Source organism: Bombus pascuorum, chromosome 5, assembly GCF_905332965.1.
Source record: "Bombus pascuorum chromosome 5, iyBomPasc1.1, whole genome shotgun sequence".
Lineage (NCBI taxonomy): Eukaryota > Metazoa > Arthropoda > Insecta > Hymenoptera > Apidae > Bombus > Bombus pascuorum.
Genome location: NC_083492.1, coordinates 853,851 through 865,952, shown reverse-complemented (window position 1 = coordinate 865,952; position 12,102 = coordinate 853,851). Strand labels below are relative to the sequence as shown.

General features: G+C 40.5%; 1 protein-coding gene across 3 annotated transcripts in view; it reads right to left on the bottom strand.

Moving 5' to 3' along the window:
* The window catches only part of LOC132906695 (pseudouridylate synthase RPUSD2-like), a 182,027-nt gene that overhangs the window by 141,980 nt on the left and 27,945 nt on the right, over window positions 1-12,102 (bottom strand). Inside the window, exon 2 of one of the 3 annotated variants that reach the window (XM_060959103.1) lies at window positions 2,398-2,575. The exons of the other annotated variants lie outside the window; for them this stretch is intronic. Within the exon in view, the coding sequence (XP_060815086.1) occupies window positions 2,398-2,575 (178 nt within the window). The remainder of the gene's footprint in view (window positions 1-2,397; window positions 2,576-12,102) is intronic. 3 annotated transcript variants of the gene reach the window in all.

The window sequence follows — 12,102 nt, the reverse complement described above, 5'->3', positions numbered from 1 at the left end:
TGTTTTCCGCATCCTTGGCAACTTTCGAGTACCGGTGCATAATACTTAACACGATTATCGAGAATCAACAAAAGACTGTATCCTATGTAACTATGTATTACGTTTATATACCTATACCTATATTATATATAGGAGTAATTTGGAAATCATTTCTTTCAAGTTTGCTTGAATTTTGTTATTTTAGAAAACTTTTTGATAGAAAGTTTTGTCGGTATATATAACCTGAAAGTAGATCGTTGATAGTTTAAACAAAGTTTCGATATTTTCATTTCTTCGAAAAGACTCTTTATTTTTATTGGAAGTTCCAAATATTTCACACTAAAGGTCAGTGGCTATATACAATGTAACAGATAAGTATCTATTTCAAAATTTATTCGGATTTTTAAAAAGATTAAAATAGCAAAGACAAAAATTAGTCTTCGACATAAACGATCCACTTTGTGTCTGTGAAAAAATATTTGGTTATTTCCTCGAAATATTATTCCACGTTTTTGATCGATATCGTATATAACTAACGTGAAAGAAGATACGAATCAATTATTTCGAAACACACGAGCACTCTAACTCACAGAATTCGCGGTAAACAAGGCAATAAAAAATCTCTACAATTTCCATTAATTATATAAAAAAAAGACAACAGTTAACGTAGAACAACTTCTAGCAAAAAAAAAATGGGTGTCGTTTTTCAAATCGTTGCAGTCGTTAAAAGTGCAAAAAGTTACACGCGTACGGGGGTAACGTGAAACAAAGTTCATATTCACCAAATGATAAACTGAAAATTAATAGAAAAATGCGTCTTTTCTCTCGATTGGAAGAATGATTTTGAATTTTTTATCGACGATATTTGTAAGCAACGCGAGACGGCGTCGTACGATCGCCTGAATGCAGAAAAACGCGAGAGAAGAATCTTCGTAATTGACGAAGACTAATTCTCACCGTGAAACTTTTCCCGGACGACGATAATTAACGCCAACGAAGTTTCAGCTTCGAAAACAGGTCTGCAGCTTCTCGGATTTGTGCATTCGTTAAAAAATGCATTTGTCCTCGCGACGAAGCAGGATCGTTTTCGCGATCGGTAAAATATGCATCAGCGGCGGGCAAGTTCCTTCGATTGCGACGACGAATAAGATACAACGGTCGGAGATCGACGATAATTAACGTTCGGATTTAAATCGTTTCAAAATAAAACCTCCTTCGCGAGGACGTTCGCCTTGAAGAGGCGTTTAGAAACGAAATTCTCCGAATTTGTTAAGTAAGGACGAGCACAGATTATATAACTGGATAAAATGATACGCGAAAGAAGCGCGCGAGCGTATTCAACGTTGCGTTAACTAAATTAACGAGCCGATGATCGTTTACACAACGTCTCGGTGTCAAAATCGCGACTGGATTATAGTTAATAGCAACGAAGTGGGCACAATAGGCGAGACACAGCGAAAGGACCGACGAACAGAGATTTTTTAATCGGAGCAAAGAGGGCTGGTGATTCGCGTAACGCGACGCCAAGTTTCATTCGGATAAACATTGCATCCGAGCAAGATATTTTTCTACGACGGAACCGTCTAGTGCCGTGAACGCTAAGCAAATATAAATAAGATGCTAACGTCAGGTATTCGCGGTAGCGTTTTTTCGCGTGGTCATTTGTAACGAAAGCGCGTGCTATCTGGGCTACCTGAGCCAAAGTAATCGCATTATTCTACCTGATATCGTTATTCCCGTTTAAACTAATGTATATACACTGTTATCAGCGCGTTAATATCTCTCGCGTCCACCCGTCAGCCTTTTCCGAGAATTGTTTTCGCGTTATACCCTTAGGGGGTCATTCCGACCGAGACCAATAACATTATCCTCCTAATCTGGCCATCAACAAACGCTCGTGACAAAGGAAGGCTTCGCCGAAAGCGGATGCCGCGTATTATATGAAAAGCCTACTCGTTCACGCGATCATAATAAACAAAGCTAGGACAGAATTTTGTTTGTGGAATATGTATACAAAGTTCGTACGATGGTTCATTGACTCACGTTCTATTGCCTGTGACTGTTCAACTAATGTCTCATATCACGATATACAAATTCCATCGATAGAAATTTAACTAATTGGCAATTAACGCTTCGGTAGTTAAGAAGTTCTTCGATGTTCGTTAAGATAAGATGGATGAAACTTTTAATCGTAAATATATTTGTAAGAAACACGCACGAAAAATTACTTAAATAGAAATCTATGAAAATCCAGAAAACAAAACGATCGACGCATACCGTAAACGAAAAAACCAAATATCGTAAAATTGGTTCGTGTAATCGAAACAATGAATACGTGGATTCGCCGACGGAAATTCATCGGATCGATATAGCAAAAGTTGAAACACGGAGACAAGTACGACGAAGAATCTATCCTACCTTTCGCGGTTCAGGGGCGTAGATGCCTGGCAACGGGGCGAGCAGGTGCAATCCAGGATTCGGAATGCCAGAAGCGGGGTGTCCAGGCGGGATCGGCAGAGGCACCAGCTTCAGGCCCCAGGGTAGGTACCAGGGCGCCGTGTGGTGCATGATCGCGGCACAATCGTCAACGATTCCACTGTATGGCGAGAACAACGCGCCAGGATGCGTTTGCGGAACGGAAATAAACGATTTACCACAGGATCACGGGGCGTACTCTACGGCTAACGCGTTTTCTTCTTTACGATTTACGATTTACGATTTACGATTTACGATTTATGATTTACAGGCCGAACAGCCTCAAGGAAACGTGTGACGAAACGATCGAGGCAAGCAACAGGATCACCTTGGCATCTTCCAACACGATTACTCGGAGATGGCTGATTTTTCGCGCGATTCTATCCTCGATCCCCTATTTCAGGATTTAATTGCTTGATCACACGCGTGACGAGCTATCGTTAGGGTGCACTGACGTCATCGTAGAACGACAAATTTCGTCCTGAGAAATTCTCTCCGTTCGATCTTCCTTTTTATTTTCTTGTATTTTTTGTATTCAGTCAATGGTCGGTTGGTCAATGGTTTCGTTTATTTTGTCCCTCGTCAGATTCGATCGTCGATCACGATGATACGAAGTGATAGACGAGACTTGGATAATACGTACGCACCGAACGTGCACTCGGTGAGCGCGCGGCAACGACTGATCGCCGATCGAGCGTCGACGCTCGAGCACATGGCCGCATCGACTCCCACCACTTCGTTCGAGCTGCTTCTAGGCCGCCAGACGCTCGCACCACACCCCCTGCCCACCCCATTTTCCACCGATACCCGCACGACCGTTTCGTACCTTTGACTTTTCCATCCTTCACTCCCTCTACTTTTCCTTTTCCACCCCATTGTCTGTCGTCTTTCCACTCTTACGCACCCTTCGCCCGTTGGTCGAGCCGCCGTTATTCGTGTACTCTCGTCGTTTAGACGCTTCTTGCTACCGACGCTGACACTAATAAAAAATACATCGAGCTTGCTTTTAGAAAAGTGTAAATAAAATTTGTCGGTATTGTCGACTTGACTCGTTTAAAACGAGGTATTTCTATCTTTGTCAGTTTCACGAGAAAAGACAAAGTTATCTCGGATAATTATTACCAACGTGTCACTAGTTGGAGATTACAACAAATTACTGGTGATGATAAATTTTCTTACATAAAGGTAAAATGTTTGGTTGAAGGAAACAAGTAACTACAAGTAAACTTTGTAAACGATTTATATTTATACTCCGTGATATCATCGAAGACCTATAGTCCGTAAAACGTATATTAAAAAGGTATGATCCGTTTCTAATTTCTATCTGCGAATTTAGGAAAGATCCCACGATTTCAAGCACGAACACCGAGTCTGGAATTATTTCGGCATTAAAATAAAGCCCACGATCGGGAATAGTCGCCGCCGATTAAATTACACGGCAATTTCATCGACTCGTTGGAAAGTTGGCAGAGATTTGACCGGAATTATTTACATTCTCATTAAATATAATTACCGACCGACACAGGTGCTACCTAAAATTGGACATACACCTGGGAATATAACTGTATCTAACTTCAGCAGACGAAGCATACTCGTAGACTATCAAACGAGATCCCATATTGCCCCGATTCTCCCTTAACGAATCACATATTTATAAACGGTGGCCTTCCCCGAGACCGTCGAATTTCCGCGAACAAGCTCGGTTAAAACGCCATCAATGAAAAAGCGCGACTCCTCGAAATATTCATGCGACGTATGTACAGTAACTCCGCTCCACTGCTGGTCAGTGATGAACGTTAAAGTATTCCCGTTGTTACAACGCCGATAAGATACGCGTACAGCAATTTCCACTGAATTATTGCTTTTTAAGCGATATCGGAGAATAATTACGAAAGAGACGCACATATCCCGGAGAAAGAAAGAACGCGTTGTAAAGATAATGATGGGAGAATGACGGGACGATGGTCCTTAACGTGCTTAATTCCTTGTTTGAATATCGTATTAAAGTTCCTCTTAAAACATCGAAAACACTTTTTTGCTTATTAAAGAACAACATCGAGATAGAAAGTTGTCGAAGGACGAATGAATAAAAATATGTCGTAAATTTGTCGCTGTATTATAGCTACTTTATTATTAAACGCACTTTCGTATTACTTGATATTTCATAACTGAAAACTTGTAACCCATCATTCGCACGCCACGAAGCGACGAAGGTATAGGAAAATTTGCGGAAAATACAATGTTCGAGTCGACGAAAAAAAGAGCAGAAATATTCAAAGTTCTCCATTCTCTATCGGAAACTTTCCATGCAAACTTTGTGAAAGCAACAAGCAAGAAACGTAACCTGAAATATAACTGTTGCAGTTCGTAAAGTTTTGGATAAACGCAGATAAATTTCGATCGCGTTGCGTTAATGCCACGTTACTTGCTTTGCTTTTAAATAGGGCGCTGTCGAAACGAGTCGTTCGACGTTATTAAAACCAAGAGAAATGACAGGCGTCGGTAAACAGCAGGTGCACCCGGTGCCGTACGTTAAGGCAAATATTGATGAACAAACGTGCATTCGCTCAGAGACGAACGGCTCGAATATTAATATTAATGCGACCGTCATTACACTTGCTGATCACGGACCCATTGCTCTCGCGGAGGTGACCAGTTGGATATATTTCACGGCGCATTCCCTGTCAAATTTGAGAATCTATGTCAAACTTGGAATAAATTCCGCTACCATGGACTCCAGACGTTGATCCACTATCGTTCTCAAACGTGGCAAGTCTAATTTAACAACAAATCCATAGACTTCCAAATCCTAAAATTTAATTATAGCGTCCTATCTAGCGTTTTTTAATTTTAATAATCTCTTAAGAAAATCATCTCTTAGAGCAGAAATTAGAGGAAAGAAGCAAAGGACTTATCGACTGGCCTACGTATTTTCCGCCTATACTGAAAAAATAACACCGAGCGTTTATCGTACGTCCACCTATAACAATGATCGCTATCGATCGTTGCCCGTTCGAGCCAAACGAAAAGGCGCACTCGACAAACTGCAAATCACGCTTTCGTGGAACCGCGAACGAGAAGAATCAGAATCAGGGCGGGAATGACAAATACAGGCTGCGAGGAACAGGGTGACACAACGAGGCTCCGTTTTGCAAGTGGAACGAGAGAAAGACCAAACACGCGCGAACATGACGTTCTTGGACAAAGAATAAACGTCAGTCCGACGAACGAATCGATTTTCATCGGCCATTTGCTTCGACCCGACTGAAACCAGGTAACGATAACTACGGAGGTGTAGCGCGTTTGTTACGGGCGATAAATTCGTTTATGTGCGATTAATTCCTTAGCTTATAATTTCTTTGCAAGAACTTAACCTGTTAACCGAGTTTCTTCTTAATCGAAAGTTCTTATAAGCACGGAATTAAAGGTTAGTAAAGACAAATCGACTTTAGCTGAATTGATTTTAGTTTTTGCAAATGTATTACAGATACGATATAATTCGTTTTTAATAGAAAACGAACAACGCGTAATAAAGCACTGAGAATCTTTAAAAAAAAAAAAAAGAATAAAAATCTTCAGATGAAATAGTTACTTAGAATTTTTTAAAATTACCAAATTTGAGTAAAAGATTGACATTAAAAGTATAAAGCGGTAGATATCACCGATTCGTAATTGTTCATAAAAATTTGTACTCCATGTATATGTCACACACTATGTTCAAAGTTGTTCGAAAGTTCTTCGTTTCGTGGAAAAATTAGATTCTCGGCGTCTCTTTCGGCTGATAGGATTTCTTCGGCAGCCCCCTGAAATGGAGGGCTTCCTCTCGACTCTCTGCTTTGTACGCGATATGTATCGCATTCATGGGGATTGATCGTCGCACAGGGGTTGCTCGTTTTTCATTCGATTCTTTCTTATCCACGTTTGCTTTTAGCGGCTGTAAGTCACTCCAACTTGAATATATATATACATAGAAAATCCTGTCTATAAATTGCAATATTGGACCGAATATTTGACGCTAATTCCTCATTCGAAGTCCTCGATTTTACTAAATAAAAAGTACCAATTACGAACAAGTCTGTGGACTGTGCAATGAGATTCACCGCGACAAGTTTCACGGAAGCTAACGAGCACGTTGCGTTAATCATGTAAAGAAATTTTCGAACCAATGAACCGAGTAACGCAGTAGCGATCAGATAAACGCATATCTCTCTCGATATCGCTATAAAATACGAATACGTTAATGTTCCTTGTATCGGATTATTTTAAACGAGCGCGTTTATTTTTAACGAACAACCGATTAATAAGGATGACTGAATCGTTCGAAATTACAAAGGAATACGCGACTGAAACCTGTAGCTCGAGAACAAAAGCAGTTTTTCTTTCCGTTTGAAGTCTCGCGAAGGTCGCGCTTTGACTGCTTTGACACACCAGTGAAAGGATTTTCAAAATCGCAACTGGTCGCTTGGTCTACGCTGACAACCGATTATTATCTTACTTTACTATCGTAAGGTACAGGTACTCGATCGTATAACGTCATATTTTTTGCATTGACGAGCTTATGTAACTCCAAGCTGGTTAAAGCTAGTCAATTTCAAAGTTCTGTGATATGTCTCATAGGATTCTAGGATATTCCAGGAATTCGATCGTGCTCGCGAAGATCGTATTCGTTCAAGAACTTCCTGGAATCATCAATGTCGCCGTCTTTACTTTTTACGTTTCTTCCTTCTTCATATTACGAGGGTTCTTGCTTCATTCTCAGAAGTCCTTTTACGCTATTTTTTTCTAATCAAATCTTTTTCACGCTTTTTTACACTTTGCATTAGCTCTTTTTATCGCTGAAACGCTTTTTCCGCTATATCATCGAGCTAGAATTTCCAAGGAACGAATAATCCAATTGAAATCCTTATCTAGCGGATTGAAATTTATATTAACTCTGTCATATCAATGAAATCATTTTCTAAAAATGAGAATTACCGCGTAATAACCACCATATACTATTACGTATCCACAACGCAAAGTATCTACTTCTCTCATGTCGCAAGTAATTATCTGCTAAATTAACCCGCAACGCTGTACATGCCAAAATAAAAATTTGAAAACTCAAGCGTAATAGCATCACGCAACCGCAGAGGACACGGAAATTAAAGTTACGCTCGTACAAAACTAATTCGAAGAAGCGAAAGATGCAGGAAAACACGCTAGTAGATACAAAGTCGAGCGGTGCCGGTTTATTATCCAAGAACCAAAGGATACGCAGCAGGCACGCACGCTATCAACGCACGAGATTTCCAGTCATTGACACGAGGCCTCGTCACGCGAGTTTTTGCGTAACGCGCCACGTAACGCGACATAACGTCGCTCGATACGGAATAACGCGCTCGCGAACCTTGAATTTCCTCCATCGGATCGTTCATGCATAACTAAACTACGGATGTTTATGCTAATTTAGATTTATATCGATACAATTGAAAATAGAGTTCTATCTTTTAATTCTTTAAGGGCTATATATTAATTTATCGTGTCACAGATACTGCAATTTGTTTAAATTTCATATAATTCTAGAATCTAAATGAAAGAGATGGAAACGAAGAACATATCGAGGCGATCTCTGAAATTCCTTTTTATAGCCACTAAATCAAATGAAAGCGAAATGTTGTTCGTATTTAATGCCTAAATATTTGATCTAACTATGTAACGAGTACATATACCGAAATTTATAATGAAATATGCTCTAGAATCAAAAGCAAAGAAAATAATTATGTTAGGCAAGTTTAGCAACAGTACGGGATAAAGATAGCGTGTAGTATATCGTAACCTACGTTACCAAGCCCAATTTCTGGGCTAATAAGCGGAAATGAATCAAGTATAATGAAATATGAAATGTCATACATATAATTGAACCGACTTTTTCAATGAGTAGCTAGCTAATTTCATTATTTCCGATTTATAAACATTGGCAAGAAGATTTTGGAATTCTTAGAACGAAAGTATTACAATTTTGTCGTGGTACCAAAGAATATCGATCATGTATAGGATTATTTTTGAAAAAATCATTTAAACTACCATATTGATTCTCATACAATCGTATATTCCTCTTACATATTTATAATCTTTTTAATTTGGATCGTAACCGTTATGATTTCCGTTGTTAACGATTTGAGATTAAAAAGATAAAAGTATAAAGCATGACCGTTCGTTTACACGCGTGGACGAGGAACGATGAACTCGGGGTGAAACACATACAACCATCGCGTATCTCGTTGCCGACAAAGAGCTATGCTCCTGGCTATTTGCTCGCGCGATATTTGTACACTCGTTCGTGGAAGATTCGCGCCGGACGCTGTTCTTTGCGACTTCCTCCGCGTGCAACGAGACCCACAGTAGCGGATAACTCGAAATTAATGGCTCGATTCCGCCCACTAGAATTGTCCCGGTAATAAATGTGCGCTGCGTTGTATCTTTATTGGTCGCACCCCTCTACTTATTGGACGATGTTTGCAACTGCAAGACCACTGCATATTCTTCACTGGGTTACGATTCGCGATTTTCTGTATTTCTTGATGAAAGACCTCGATGAAATTAAAACGAAAAATCATAAAATCGAAGTGAGAAATCACGCATAGTAGGGATCGCAAATCCAAAATTGTTGCCTCGTCGACGGTATAGGTGACAGGACGATAAATTTGTTTCCAACGGAAGAGGACAAAAAGAAAGAGAAACGTTCCAAGCGAACGACGCTTTACACGATTTATTCCGCACGCTCGCGATCCTGCACATCGCGAGACTTTTACTTTCGTTGAGTAACGAGGTATAATTAAAATGTCTCGTCGAAGAATGCTCTTCCCACTTTCTAACCGGCCACCGGTGAACGATTCGCTCCGAAACAATTCGTCGATTTTCTGCCACCGTGCGTCCACGTCCGCCACCAAGCGCACGAGCAAATTTCGCGTAAAACCTGGCAATACCCTCCCGTTGCACGATACAACGTGCAACCTACGCGCTGGCTAAAAATACCTGACGAAGAAGCGATCCAAAGTAACGGAGAGATTAAAGCGATGGAAAGAGAAGCAGAGGAGATTAATCCCTTAAAGAGAACGATTTTTGCACGTCGTTTAGGTAGCAAGAGCGATATTTTGTAATGTAAGTAAACGAAATATTAGGTCATTGAAAGATCGGTAGACCGTGACATTTTTGAAAATTCAACAAAATACAACTGAAAAAAATCGATTTGAAATTGAACGTTTGAAAAGCTAGAAATCTATAACAAAATACGTATCTGTCCGATCTCGAGTAGCGAATTAAGGATAACTAGGTCGGAAATAACGATACAACGACAGTAACAAACAACGGTTAAAAAAAAACGATCGAAGGGATCAGCTCTGGTTGATTGTTTGAAAGGGAGCCGATTCTGCGAAGCCACCTGTCGGCGATTTGTCATTCGGCGTACGTAGTTGAACGGATAATTTATCGCGACTACTAAGAGAGTGGTAGGTATAATTGGTGCTATAATCTGTAATCGTGGAACCGGCCCAGGATGAATACGCGACCAGGAATCTCTTTCGCGGCACACGCAAAGTCGACGATAATGCGGCAGGCAACGTTTCACTTCGTGCCATTTCGGCTGGCTTACGTAAGATTAAAGATTACGTCTCTCTCTTCTCTCTCGGTCGTTCCTTTTCTTTTTTTTTCTTTTTTTTTTTTTTTTTTTTTTATCCTTTTAGAGCCTCGTAAACATGATCGATCAGTCTTTATCAGAGAGGATCTACACGCAGTGATAAATAATTGGAAAATCGTGCTATCGTGTGATATTTGGTACGTCGAAGGATCGTGATCGTTGAATATGAATCATAATGTAAATAATAAAAACGCCTCGCCTTTGGCCCAACGTCGATACATAAAAAGTGGATTGTGAACCGATGCTCGCACCCAAGAATAATTTTCACCGTGCCTCGGTTGCGCAACGCAAAGTTTCGTGATCCATTATCGACTGCATTCGCTGGTCATCCTTCGGTTTCTCACGAACTCTCAACTTTCCTATCGATATACCGAACGGTGCTCGAAACTTTTTGAGCATCGCTCCCATCAAACTAAAAACATCCCGATATATAACCAGGAGGCAGAAGTGTTATTTCAAAAACCGATAAATTGTCCGATTGTACATGACGTATAGCGTACGTTAAATTCACTTTATGAGCATTACGTAAGCGAAATTTCGCGTACGCTTTCCCTACAACGTAAAGTCCCGAGAAGGAAAGTTGCGAAAGCGAAGGTTGAGATCTCGAGGCTTCGCAGCCTCCTGTTTGGCAGTGGCTCCGAAGAAGCTCGGTGTAGTGCAAAAGGAACGCATGAATGAGCAGATCTTACAATGTAGTCCAATGGTCCATTCATATGGTTCGTAATTGGCATAAGTTATTACGCGCAAACGCTCACTCGGTTGGATTTAGATTCAAAACTAATTATACTAAAACGATAATTAATCCTATCATTGGCAAAGAGACTGACAAATCTTGCACCGTAGCCTTTGACGACGATCTCCTTCATTGAAGCGTATCGCGAGAATTCAATTATCAGTGGTAACGCTTTAAAATTATCTACGATATAGTTAATGACGTGGCAAACGTGATATGCAAATGACGGATGCGAGTTCATTAGAGGGGAAGGGGGGATTCTTCGCGTTCGAACACCACCTAATTGCAATGCAAAATTAAAGAGAATCAACGAGCCCTAACGAGCTGGGACGAACTTTCACCCTTAAGCCTCTTCTATGCATACGAAAACGTGTTTCGAACATACTAGCTCTATTTTGATGTTCTTCGAGAACGATGGTGCGAGAATGTGCTATACGATGAACGAACGAGCGATTTTAATCACGAATGATGGAAAATTAAGCAAATATTAGAACCGGAGTATTCGTTACGAGCAAAGAGCGAAGATCCGTATTCCTGCAGAACTGAACATTTCGGTGACTCTAAATCTGTTCCACAGTGGTGATTTTCGCACGACTGTGTAGATACATGAAAAATGACCGTTATTGTATCAAAATAGATAGTACAATTTAGCATCGCAACGTGCAAGGAGAGTTAGATAGGACATTTTAACAAAAGAGGCAGAGCACAAAGGTAACCAATTGCTGCGCGGAAACCTTGGTTCTGGTGAAAATCTATTTTTCATCGAATGGTGTTCGAATGGTAATGGAAAATTGATACGGTCGAAAATGAATAATGAAACGGTGGTTGATGGGTTTAATGTATTTGGAAAGTAATCCTGACACGTCGGCTGCCACGTTTCTCGATGAACGATGACCGTGCCACGTCGAAAGACACGAAGCCGAGTGTGTTTCATTCCGATCTCGGGATCGGCTCGATGAAGAGAAACCGCGTATAATATTCGCATGGCGGTAAGATGGGCATGGCAATTAGGGTGAAATGCCAAAAACGTTGAAAGACGTCGCGTTCATCGTCAGATACCTCGTTGAATTATATCGGTGACGTTTTCTTGCCCCCCGTGAAACGTCAAAATACCTGATTATGACAAAGTCGATTATAAATCAGCCAGCCGATCGTTTATATCTTTCCCGCGGGTGTAATTCTGCTAAATATATAATTGCAGCCGGGCCGAGATTTTCGTGGAAGTACGCAAGACCAGGTT